This window comes from Pteropus alecto, unplaced genomic scaffold, assembly GCF_000325575.1.
Source record: "Pteropus alecto unplaced genomic scaffold, ASM32557v1 scaffold359, whole genome shotgun sequence".
NCBI classification, from domain to species: domain Eukaryota; kingdom Metazoa; phylum Chordata; class Mammalia; order Chiroptera; family Pteropodidae; genus Pteropus; species Pteropus alecto.
The window spans coordinates 2,249,742-2,262,591 of NW_006443119.1; the positions used below are offsets into that span (position 1 = coordinate 2,249,742).

Here is a 12,850-nt window from a genome sequence, read left to right on the forward strand (position 1 = left end):
GAGTCATCATAGAAGTGGAACCACCCAGAAGTATGTGAGGGAGAAGAAAGCGGGGTACCTAGGTAGCACCAGCATTGACAGAAAGGATAGAGGAAGAGCAGATGGAGAAGACCCAGGAGTCATAGAGGTAGACAACACAAGAGCCCGGGAAGCGTACTGCCCCAGAAGGCGAGAAAGAGGGCCGTTAGGAAGGAGGGAAGGGTCAAGCGAGCTTAATATTGGAAAGTATCTACTGGATGGAGGAACTGAAGGGTGGGGGGTGGTCCTTTAATAACCTCTCAGAAAGTATTTTCCGGGGAGGGCTGGGAACAGAAACCAGGTTGCAGAGAATTGGTGAGTGGGAGGTCAGGAAGTGGGAACAACTAGAAGGGATTAGTTTCCAAGACAGATGTTTGGTCAATAAAAAGAGGAGCATGAGACAGGAGCTGGAAGGGCAGATGGCCCTGAGAGGGAGGAGGGGGCCGCTGCGAACGACATGAACAGGAATGGGGGCTAATGGGACAGACCTGACAGGGAGTAGGAAGTCGAAGATAATCAGTCTTCGATGCTCAATAGAATAAGATTCTACGGAAGATGGGAGAGGATGGGCACTACAGCCCAGGCAGAGGGATTCGCCTCAGCGGAAGCAGGCCGCCCCTGCTCCCACACAGATGCAAGTACGAACGCATGGGTGGGAACGTGGGTAAGTCTGAGGTGGTTGGGTGCATTGGGGACGCTCCTGCCTAATGCTTTCTATTTTTTCTTGAATTATGCGATGAGATTATCCACTGAGAAGGGGTGAGGGATGGGAAGGAGAGGCAGTCGTGAGATTTGAGGTTAGTGGAAAAACCTTAGATAGGGATCCCAAACCCCTGGGCTGTGGACTGGTACCGGACCGTGGCCCTTTAGGAACTGGGCTGCACAGCGGGAAGTGAGCAGCAGGCTAGCGAGTGAAGCTTCATCTGTATTTGCAGCCGCTCCCCAGCGCCTGCATCACCGCCTCAGCTCCACCTCAGAGCATCAGGCAGTAGATTCTCGCAGGAGCACCGGTCCCTGGTGCCGAAAAGGTTGGGAACCTCTCTGCCTTAGAACATTTTGCAAATGGCAACTGACTGGGCCCCTGAAGAAGATTCTGTGGGGTGTGTAGGGCCCAGCCAAGCTTAGGGACTGTGGATTTGCAGTGACATCAATCTTTCCACAGTTTCCCCATCAGCCCATCCTGGAGTGGAGATAGCCTGTGACTGCATTGTTCTGGGCCAGGGGCTGACAGCGGGAGAGCGGCAGAAGGCAGAGGGGACAAGGAAGTTGCGAGCGTGGTGGGGCTGTGCCCACCCTGTTGATCCTGTGATTAGCCTTGATGTCTAGGCAGGGCTGAGACAGACATGAAGGCTGAGGGTGCCAATTGATCGTGAGGAAGAGAGGAGTCAAGGGCTGGAAAGTCTCAGGGCGGCTGGAGAGGAGCTATGAGAATGAATTTCCCCCCACGCTTACAATTCAGCTCTGGCTGGATTTCCCCTTCCTCAGCCTCCTCTCCCACTGCCTCCCAGGACCAAAGCCCAGCCCAGAGCTCCTCTCTGATGGTGCAATTGGCTCCAGAGTCCTGGGGGCACCGGAACAGTGACTTTGTTTCTTCTCTCCTGCCCTAATCAGAGGGGTGGGTCGCTGGGAAATCTCTTCCTGCAGCAGGTGTCCAAACTTAGTAGAAAAATTAGTGAGATCAAAAGAAAGCCTATGTCCACACAAAGACTTGGACATGAATGTTCATAGGTGCTTTATTTGTAATGGCCCCAAACTGGAAACAGCCCCAGTGTCCACCAATGGGCGAGTGGATGGACACACCGTGATACACTTACAATGGAATGAACTATTAACACATACTACCACATGGAAGGAAGGAAGGAGGGAGGGAGGAAGAGAGGGAGTAAAGGAAGGAAAGATGGAGGAAGAGAGGAAAGGAGGGAGGGAGGGAGGGAGTGAAGGAATCAGACAAAGAAGTCTGCCTTCTATAATTCACTTATAGAAAACTCTAGAAACTCTAGAAAATGCGAACTAATCGACAGTAGCGGGAAGCAGGTTAGTTGTTAGTTGATAGCAAGAGATGGCAGAGGGCAGGGAGAGAGGAATTACAAAAGGGCACAGAGGGAATTTGGGGGGATTTATATTTTGATTTTTGTGGTAGTTTCACAGGTATACATATGTTAGAATTTTAAATTGTACATTTTAAATATGTGCAGTTTATTGTATTTCTTGCTTCAATAAAAATGTAGTGGAGCTTTTCTGAGTGGCGTTTGTTATATTAATTCAAGTATTAATTATACCTTAAAAGCATTGGGTGGAGTCCTGTCCTGAGCCCCAGGCCACCCTCCAACCCCACCCTAAGCCTGGATGATACAGGTGACCCGAGATTCCTCTCCTTCAAGTACATGGATTGGCCGAAAAGGTCAGGTGCTTCATTCTGGATCACACCTGGCTCTGGAAAAATCATGTCACTTGGTTGGTACGGGCTGAGAAATGTCAATGGGCTCATCTGCCATCAGAGCCAGAGCTCAGAGGATCTGTACTGCCTGGGAGCCCACCTTGCTGGGAGTCGGATATTAGAAAAAGCTCGGGGTTTAGGGGTACGGGTCTGGGTCTGAATCCTGGCTTCATCACTTACTGATTGTGTGACTCTAGGCCAGTTGCTTCATCTCTCTGAAGCTCAGATTCATCATCTGTAAAATTCTTAACGTAAAAGAATGTTGTGAATGAAACTCTATAGCACTATAGACACCTAAGGACTGTCGGTTCACCCAGCGTCCTTCTTTCTCATCCATTGAGAAGCTGCCACTTAAGGACCTTCCTTGTTCTTCCCATGTGACTTCACCTTAGTGAAGTTCTCAGGCTGTTCCTCTTCCTCGACTTCGTCCGAGCTAGCGTGCCCTCCTCCTCCTCCGAGGTGGTGTAACACGCTCTGTGCACATCTGTAATAGAGACTACTTCCTAGCACATCGTAGTGCAACTCTTTTTTATTTGATTTTTTAAAATTGAAGGACGGTTGACATACAACATTTTATTACTCAACTACCTTTTTTTTTTCTTCTCTTTAATTTTCTCCCCACCCCCAACACACACGCACACGCACACACACATACACACTTCCACCCCTGACCCATGGATGTTGCCGTTTCCCCTTAAGAACTGGATCTCTGAAGGTGGGGTGTCTCCTCTCACACACTTGCGGCGTGCAGCCGGGACCTGGAGCACCTGGAGGGCCTGGCGCGCCTGGGGTATGGCACCCCCAGGGTATGGTCCGTGGTTCCACCTGGGGCGTGAACTTGCGGCGTGCAGCCGGGACCCGGAGCACCTGGGGGGCCTGGCACGCCTGGGGTATGGCACACCCAGGGTATGGTCCGTGGTTCCACCTGGGGCGTGAACCCAGGACCTTCTGTGTGTAAAGCAGACGTGCTAACCACGAGCCACCCCCGAGAAAAGTTCATTTTAACTTTCTTCAATGTACTATAAAACAATGCTCTCTCCAGTTCCATATGTTCAAGTTTTACTGATCAGTATGAATTCAGGTATCAGATATTATTTCTCTGAGTCCTCAGAATCTGCTTAGTAAATGCTCTGCGAATGTGAATGAATGAATGAATGAATGAATGAACGACAACGTGGATGCTCCCGTCTCACGTGTGTGGGATCGAACAATAGGTGCCGATGGGAATTTGGAGATGGGTGTCCTGCTCAGGGAGGCCTCTCTTGTACCTGACACCTTTTAATTGATCTTCTATAGTGATGAAGAAAAGTCAACCAGGTGGGTGCACCCTGGGACAGAATCACCCATCCAGAGTGGACACTGCTCCAGCCCAGGTAAGGAGCTCGTCTGTCCCTGCCTTTGCCATCGAAGAGGAAGCCGTGCCTTAAGGTGGCAGTAGGACTTTGTTTCTGACTTTTCCTTTCCCCATGGATGGACTCAGTTGAGCTTACGCCCGCCATCTGAAGGATAGTGCAGGAGGATGATGCTCACCCTCAGCTCTTTCCAAACCTCCAGCTCTATAATTAGTACCTGGGACTAAGGTGCTAATCTTTGAGGACAAAGAATTCACTTCCCTCTCATCCCCTGCCCTGGTAGAAATCTCCTCCAACTCGAGATCTCCTGAACTGGGCAGAATCCCAGTCCCCTCTATACCACGATGGAAATGTTCTCTCTCTCTGTGCTGCCCAATATGAGTTGTGTGGCCATGGGTAGCTACTGGGCAATTGGAATGTGATTAGCTTGATGAATTGAATTTTAAATTTTAATTGTTAAATTTAAAAAGACCCACATGACTAGTAGGAATTCCTTGTTGGGGGAAAATGAAAGAAAAGGAGGCAGGGCCAACACTGATTGCTTACGATGGAGAAGGCTCCATTGCTGGCCCTCAGGGAACTCCCCGCCCACAGGGAACCCACAGGGAAAGGTGGGATGTGTACGGGCAAGATTTCAGTCTAGATTAAAGATGTGGAGACGCCAAAAATCAGAAGTCCTGGGGCACTTTGAGTAAACAGTCTGTTGTCCTCTCCAGGACGCCACCACAGACCCATCCCCACTGACCTTCTGGCCCTTTACCTGACCGCAGAGCAGGCGTGTGGTTCCAGAAGTCTGGGTCACTTGTGGGGCGTGGTCAGCACTGCTGGACACTGGGTTAAGGTGTTGAATTGCCCAGGCTCCAGGCTAGAATCATTGTATTTTTAGAGCTGGAAGGGATGTCAGGGATCCTGAAGTCTTAGTCTTTGATTTTAAAGGTAGGAAATTGAGAAGTGAAGAGGAAGTCCTTGGCTCAAGGCCACTTAGCTAGCTAACAAGTAAAGCGGTGTCTGGGTTAAATGCTTAAGGTCTAAGGGCAGAGAGACCTGAGCTCGCATCTTGGCTCTACTTTCTATTTGTGTGGCCTTGAGCAAGTGGAAGGACTCAGCTTCTTCATCTGTAGAATGGGGAGAGGATCACGAACCTCAAAATGTATAGCTCAAAAGGGGTACAGGAGAGAGTCACTGTTGGTGGAGGTGACTGCTGATTTTATGGTCACTGTCGTGTTTCTGAAGGAAAGTGAGGCCTCTGGACCCTAAGGCAGGGCTGTTTTCTTCAGCATTTCAGCCGTTCACAGTCTGAGTCCATTCATCTCATCGTGACCTTAGGTAGGACTGGAAGATGAATAAAAGCCTGTGAGCCAATTCTTTCATTTTTGGCTGCAGCCAACTGGTCATCCAAGACTGGGAAGGGGTTAAGATGCCCCTGAAGCTTCCTGGGAGAGCAGCTGTCTCAGCGGGCACTCCGCCTGGACAAGAATATAAGAACGCTTGGTGTTGCCCAGGCAGAGAGGGCAGTGTGGAGGGAAGTTGCTGGAAAAGGCAGGGGACATAGTCCATGCTGGCCTCTTTCCCAGGCACACCACAGTAGCAGGATTTTTTACGGTTCTGACCCAATGGGGATCCCTCTACTTTGGAAGGTTGCCAACCCACACCCTTCTGAATGGGAATGTCCTCCCACAGGGACAGAGGGGAACAAGCAGCATTTATAGAACAGCACACAGGAAAGAATGCTGGCTTTGCAGGCAGCAGACCAGACTCACATCCCGGCTCAGACGCTTCCTGTGTGACCTTAAGCAAGTCGATTAACCTCTCTGGGCCTCAGTTCCTTATCTGTAAAAATGTTTGGGCTGAGGCCTATTACATAATGTTGCTGTACAGATTAAATGCACTAGAGGCAGTGAGACGTGTAGCTCAGAGGAAGGAAGAACTCACTAAGTGGTAGCTGGTGTTATTATTCCTATGGACCAAGTCCTGAGAGGGGAGGTAGGCCCGCTGGCTGCCCTGCTGTGTTGAAGCAGCAGCATCACCATCAGCAGCAACTATATAAATAGACCCTTGATAAATAGGGGTGAGTAAAATAAATAAATAAAAACTGGGTTTGCCACTATAGAACCTAACTGATAACATGGCTGGACAGATTCAGACCAACAGTAAATAGTTATATTTTATAAAACCTCATACACAAGGTGGGCATTTGGACTGACCAGAAAGGAGACACTTTGATTGTCAAGAGGACCTGCACCTGTTTTCCAATATGTTAGCTGGTGAGGTCTTGCACCCCAAAATGAATGATCTTCCCCAGGGTCCTGTCAGTCCCCAACTCCAACAGTGGATTCCCTCAGAGTTTCTCAAAAGACTTCTCTACCCATGTATGGGGTGGAGGAATCCTGTTTGCTGGGGAGACAGGACACTTCCAGGGGGGCTGTTCTGGGAGGGTGGGCAGGATGAGGCGAGAACCAACAAGGCGCTCTAAGGAGTTGGAGGTGCTAGGCTCCAGAGCTGTCCGGCGGTGCCGTCGCCCACCGGTGGGACCTGCTCAGGCACTTCTGGGCCAAGGTCAGCTTCCTCAGCTATTCAGTCCTCACTTGGCAGGTCTGCGATTATCTGCTATTTCCATGGATAATTTTTTTCAGAGATGCTATTAAAAATTTGTTTAAGACTCTATTGTCTTGGGACTGATTTCCTTAGTCCTTGATGTCTTGTTTACTGCAGCAGACTCTGGAGGTAATAACATGGGCCTGGGGCTTAATTACCTATGAGGCCCGGGGCATGGGACCCACCCTTGGCTCCATGTTCTGCTGCTGTGATGTAAGGGGGCTGTGGGATGATCCTGAGGACCCTTCCAGGGGCACCATCTATGTGTTCACTGCTATATCCTCAGGGCTGGCCCAGGGTGGATGCTCGATAAAAGTTTGTTGACTGAACGAGTGAATTCTCCTGTGGGGTGATGATTCATTAGGTCACTCCGCTGCTCATCGATGGGAGATGTCTCATTCACTGCTATCTCTCTTAATATTTGCTGGAAACATAGACTGGTAAGAATAATGGACAAAAAATGGTGAAATGGTTGGTTCGAACACTGCTGGCCGATCTGTGAAGTTTCCTAGTTCTCCCAACTCCCATCCCTCCTGAGTGCAGATCGAGCTTGTGGGGCTGAGAAGGAAGAGAGGGTGATTTTGTGATTTTGCTTCCTCATAGATTTGCCCAAGGGCTGGGAGATGGATTCCACCCAGGAAGGAGCTGTGTATTTCATCAAGTGAGTAAGATGGACTTTCCTTCTGGTCTCCCTGGTTAGTTCTGCTTTTATGTTTGTCACTGATGCCTCCTTGAGAGAGGAGAAGGTTCAAGGGTCCGGTTTTTCACTGATGGCCTTACCGGGGTTTCTGAACGGCCAGGAAGTGTTAAGGTTTCTGAGTGAGCTGCAGATAAAGTTGGGTGTGTGTGTGTGTAAGGTGTGTGTCTCTCTGCATGTGTTTATATTGGCCAGTGTTAATTGTGGGAAGCTTTCGAAGGTGGGGTGGGGTGGGTGGAGCATCGGGCTCGGCTCTACAGGTGGGAAGGAGATGGCTACCAAAGTAGAGGAGGGAGGCTCAACTAGACACACAGGACAAGGTTCAGAGGAAGGAAATGGAGCACTGGCTGCCATGAGAAACAGGAAGCGAGCCAGTTGGAGGGGAGGTGTGAGCGGGGTGCACAAACAGGCAGGTTAGGTGGTGACAAGGCTGCCTCCATCACTTTTGCTCTTCTGGGTGGGGCATTGTGATTCTGGGGGTGGCAGGTATGTGTCCGGTGGTCTGTTTTTCTCTAGGGGGTTGGTCAGGCCCCTTTGTGGGCTCAATATCTCATGCTCTCAGCAGCCGACGCGCCACCCTGCATGTGAACGTAGGAGCAGCAATTTGGGCTGGGATGGGCCACATCTACCCAATCGGACTCACTTCCCTCTGCCTTGGCCTGGGTCTCTCCATCTCCCAGCCAGGCTGGGTCCTGGCTTCATTCCTATGGGTGAGGCTCGGCGTGCTCAGGCCTGTGGGCCTCCCCGCCTGGTCTGGCCTCAAGAGTCTGCAGAGCTGATAGAGAGGGCGGCTGCCCAGAGGGAGCCCTCGCCCAGCCAGGGGAGGGGGAGCCCTCCTCTCCTTCCCCTCCCTTTCTTCTTATAGATGAATGAAATCTTCATTCATCTATATGACAAGAGGTCACCTTTCCATTCCCACCTCAAGACCAGCCAGTACTTTCATCAGTTTGGCTGTTAACTATATTCTTAAACCAAAAACATTTGACAAATTATCTGTTTTAGAAATTGTTCTGATATCACATAGCTGTTATAGCCTGAGTTTTCCCTGAAATTGAACCTGAATCCTTATTGCTTCAGTTAGGACATTTTTCCTTTGCTCCTTGCAGATACCATCTTATCATTCCTTTAAGTACATGTGGTTCTCGAGATCACTGATTAAGCACTTTAACATGTATCGCCCCTCCTTGTCAGTCAGTAAAAACTTACCACCTGCTACGGTCCGGCCCTGTCCACTTTCCTGACTTCATCTTCCATAGCTGGACAGCTATGGCGATTTCCATTTTTCTTTTTTTCCATCATGGCAAGTTCGTTCCTACCCCAGGGCCTTTGCATTTGCTGTTCTTTCTGCCTGGGAGCACTTTCCTCTTATTTTTGCACATCTGGCTTCAACTTATCATTTAGCTCAAGTGTCATCTTCTCAGAGAGACCTTTCCTGACCACCCCTCTGAAGATCCCCCTCACTCCTCCTTAGTCCCTCTTACTTTTCTTCATAGCACCTACCACTGCCTGGTTTTTTGTTTATGTATTTATTTACTTATTTATTACTGGTGTTCTCCTACTGCCATGTCAATCCAGAGAGCCGATTCTGGCTACTTTATATTCTACTGTGTCCCATAACCTTCCTGGCACATGAGAGGAACCCAATATCTGCTAAAATGAATGAATAATGAATGAAAACTGTTGGGAGATAAACCACAGAGGCATAATTAACTCCTGCTTTGGCTACCAGCCTGGAGCATTCTCCCGAGCTCCCCCAATTCCGCACATCCAGTCCCGAACTCATCGCCCTCCCATCGCCAATACCTGTTCCATCTTTGACAGAGGTGCCAACAAAGCACCTCAGAGATAGCCTCGAGCCCCTCTTCCTAAATATCTCTCAACCCATCCACTTCTCATCACCCCATGGCCACCACCTGAGTTCATGCCCACATGGGCTCTCACCTGGATCATTCCAGTAGCTTTCCAACCCATCTTCCTGTCTCCAGGCCACAATGCTGCAAGAATGTTTTTTCTACAATGCAAATTTGGTCATATTATTCTCCATTAAGAATCTTTCATGCTTCCGGTCAGTTATAGGATAAACTCAGGCACTTGAAAGGGCTTCATAATATGGCTTCTGCCTTCCTTCCCTAGCATCGCCTCTCACATTCTCCAGTTTGCCAGACCAAACTGCTGTGGTTCCCTCAACACTCACCTTCCTGCCATGATTCCTAGCCTTTGCAAGTGCTAATCCCTTCTCTAACATGGCTGGTGTCCACCTGTGAACACTTGCTCTTCCTTCAAGACTCTGTTCATTATATCACTTCTTCAGAGAAGCCTACCTGTATTGTAATTGCTCGTTTACACATTGTCATTTTCCCGAGATCAGTGGTTCATAAACTTGGGTTTGCATCAAAATCACCTGGAGAGCTTGTTCAAACAGATTGCTTGGCCCCACCCCTTGAGTTTCTGATTCAGAGTCTAAGAATTTGCATTTCATAACAGGTTCGCAGGTTATGCTGATGCTACTTGTCCGCAGACCACACTTAAAGAACCACTAGTCTAGATCGAAAACTTATCAAAGGCAGGGGTGAACACAGGGTGGCCGTAAGGTCTAAAAATAGATGATGGTATTCATTATGTATTGTAACGAAATGTCAACAAGCCATCTATTATGCATTTGTGTCTGTTCTCAGACTTAGTGGCCATTCCACACATCGGGAGCAGACTTGGACACTCTAAGAACTGAGCGTTTTATTATGTGATTTCATTCAATCCTCACAACAGCTTTATGAGGGCGATGCTATCATCCTTCTCTGAGCAAGTAAACTGAGACTTTGAAAATAACTTGTTCAGTGTCACAAAACTTGTAGAAATCAAAGCTGGGATCCAGCCCCATGTCTGCCTGATTTCACAGACTGTGCTCTTAACATAATGCCATGGCTGCCTCTGGCATTTCCGGTGCCTGGTTCGGACGGGGAGGTGCTCAATAAAGTAGAGAAAAAAAAGCAAAGGGTTAAAGTGTGGGTAAAATCCACACTGCAAGCCTTATGCATGTACCACATAAATCCACAAGAGGGCATCAAAGCACACATGATCCGTCCAACTAAAGCTTTGAAGAATTGGCTCAGATTCACTCCTCAGGCTGATAGGGCCATCTTGACCATCCTCTGCCATATTTCAGTCGCTATGGGTCTGGTAGATTTCTTTCAAAGCTGAAACATCTATCCACTCTTTATTTTCTCTGGCCCCTGACTCCTCCCCCTGCTTCCTGATGAAGCAGCCAGCTGCGGAGCTTGCCAGTTCTGTATGCTGCGGAGCGCCAGTTCTGTCTCCAGTAGGTGCCTCTCTCTTTCTCTAAGTCTGGCAGGGAGGGAGAAGTGGCAGGGTTGCTTTCTGCAGAGCCACATCCCTGCTGACTCTTATGCCCAATCTGGGCTCCTGCTGCTCCTCCCACATGGTTGCATAGTCCCCATGGGCCATGCCAGCCTGGCCCGGCACCTCCTCCAGCCCAGGGGGCCCCACCCAGCCACCGTCACGTCTTCCGTGTTCTGGTCTGAACACTTCCTCCAAGAAGGTGACAGAATGGGCAGTCACTCCAGCAGAGCCTTTGGCTGGTCCATGAGCTGGTTTGCTCAGTGCTGCACTAGGGGCTGCGGGAGGTTGGAATGCAGAAGCCCAGGGCTCTCTGTCCCCGGGTGCTTGTCGACTGGGTCCCTGCGAGTGATCAATATACATCTTTGACCTGTGGGACCCTAGAGGGAGCAGTGCCCTGGAGAGTGCAGTGGAGCTGCCAGGGGGAAGACGGGACGTAGGAGAGAGGTCACAGGGCAGCAGATCTGGTAATTAGTGCCCCGACTAGCTCTGCCCTCGGAAAGGCAAATGACACCCTGAACAGTAAGGAATGAGACAGGTGAGGAGAAAAGATAGTGAGGGGTACAGGGCTGAGGGGAGAGAAGCCCCACCTACAGATGAGGGAAACCGAGGCTCGGCAGTGTGGGACTTATTCAAAGTGCTTCCGCTGGTGAGGGAGGGAGTTGGAGTTTGGACTCAGGTAGGGCCTCACAGACAATTCCTCATGTGGGGCTCCCTTTCCTGCTCCCCAGTTGGTTCATTCTGGGAGGAAGGGAGACCCCCGTGGACATGGCCTGAGTGAGGAATGGGGAGGACATGTTTAAGGGACAAAAAGTCTATTGAAAAAAAAAAAAGTCCATTGCGTCAGCGGCCACTGAGACCGTGTGGTGACATCGGAAGGCGGGAGGCCCTGGCGTTTAGAGAACTCGGGTTGTGGAATCTGGAGTGGAGAAGGACAGGACCACAGAGTCGCTTTCTTGGGAACCCTCCTCCCCCACCTGCCTCCTTACAGCCACTTGAGCCACTCGGAAAAGTCGGATAAGTCGTGTTTCTCTGCCGGCAGAAAACAGAGAATTCAGACTTGGCGAAGGGACTCTATTTCCTCTGCTCCACCTTACCAATCTCGTTGGAACTCTAAGACCCTCTTGCTACAAAATCTCCCCCACCTGCGTCCCCAGAACCAGAGCACTGCCCCCCATAGCAGTCTTCCTTTGGCCTCTCAGGCCCCCAAAGCCACCCAGATCTCCCAGAGGCATCGACATGTCTGGCTCAAACCTCTCAGTGGATCCGTGGGGCTCGTCTGTCGCCCTTGCCCTCTGTCTGCCAGAGAGGAAACCCTCCCAGCAGGCCCATCTGTCTGTCTCCTGTCTTTTCCAGCTGCCTAAGGATTCTGTGGGATGGGGTCTTGGGTCCATGTCTCTTTCTCCACTCTTCCTGTCCCCTCCCTGATGCTGTAATCTCTGGATCCAACCCTGCTTTGCTCCATTGGCTCCTCAAGGCCAGAGACCCCTCCCCGCCAGAGCCCTTCATCTTTGTCTGGCTGGAAGCCAGCTCTCCCCCTGCCTGTCTGGGGTCACCTTGCCAAGTCCTGGAGAGCCAGAGCAGGTGGGTTGGGCTCAATCGGTCCTGCCTGGCACTGGGCCTGCACCTAGGACTTTTCTGCCCCTTCAGCTGAGTGGCCTTCCCATAGCTGATGTGCTCAGCATCTCATCTGGGCTGGGGAGAGTTCTGGAGGGGACCGATGGCTCTCGCTCCGCATCACAGCTGCAGGCAGGTGCGTGCTGCTCTAGCCTGAGATTTGCAGCCCCTGCTTGGCCTGCTCTGAGGCGTGAGAGGTGGCCCTTCCATACCCTTTTCGGGTGTGGGAGCGTGGTTTGGGGTTTGGATCCGATCTCCTTAATAAACCCTGTACCTCATTTTCCAAACAGGGCTCCTCCTGGACCAAAGCAAAGTCTTTTTAAAGATAAGGCTTCATTGGTAAAAGTGATGCTTAAACTCAGATCACACTAAAAGACACCCACGGAGAAGGGTAAATAGTTGTATTTGAGTGAAGAGAGCTTAATTTAAAATATACGTTGTTCTAATAAATATTCAAAAAAGATAGACTAATTATGTGGGTGTGTCCTTGCAGATGCTCTTCCTCTAGCCCCTGCTCCATGAAGTGTCTCTATATTCATTAGTGACCCCAGGAGCGCATCTGGTTCGCACTGCAGCTTCTGGGTCTCAGGGGTGAGCTGGCCTGGAGACGCAGGAGGGAATACTCCTTTTTCTTTCCATCTTTCTGATCCTGGTTATGAAACTCATTGTTTCAACTGCACTTACCCATTGTCACAGAGACTCTATGATTTTTCCAGGATGCACAGAAATGTGAAGAGGAGGAAACCGAGGGAGGGAGGGAGAGAGAGAGAGAGAGAGAGA

General features: G+C 50.1%; 1 protein-coding gene across 5 annotated transcripts in view; it reads left to right on the forward strand.

Moving 5' to 3' along the window:
* The window catches only part of PLEKHA6 (pleckstrin homology domain containing A6), a 135,072-nt gene that overhangs the window by 3,067 nt on the left and 119,155 nt on the right, over window positions 1–12,850 (forward strand). For all 5 annotated transcript variants that reach the window (XM_015597825.2, XM_025040525.1, XM_025040527.1 and 2 more), the window contains exons 2-3: window positions 3,752–3,828; window positions 7,006–7,063. In XM_015597825.2, coding sequence (XP_015453311.1) covers window positions 3,752–3,828; window positions 7,006–7,063 — 135 coding nt within the window. The remainder of the gene's footprint in view (window positions 1–3,751; window positions 3,829–7,005; window positions 7,064–12,850) is intronic.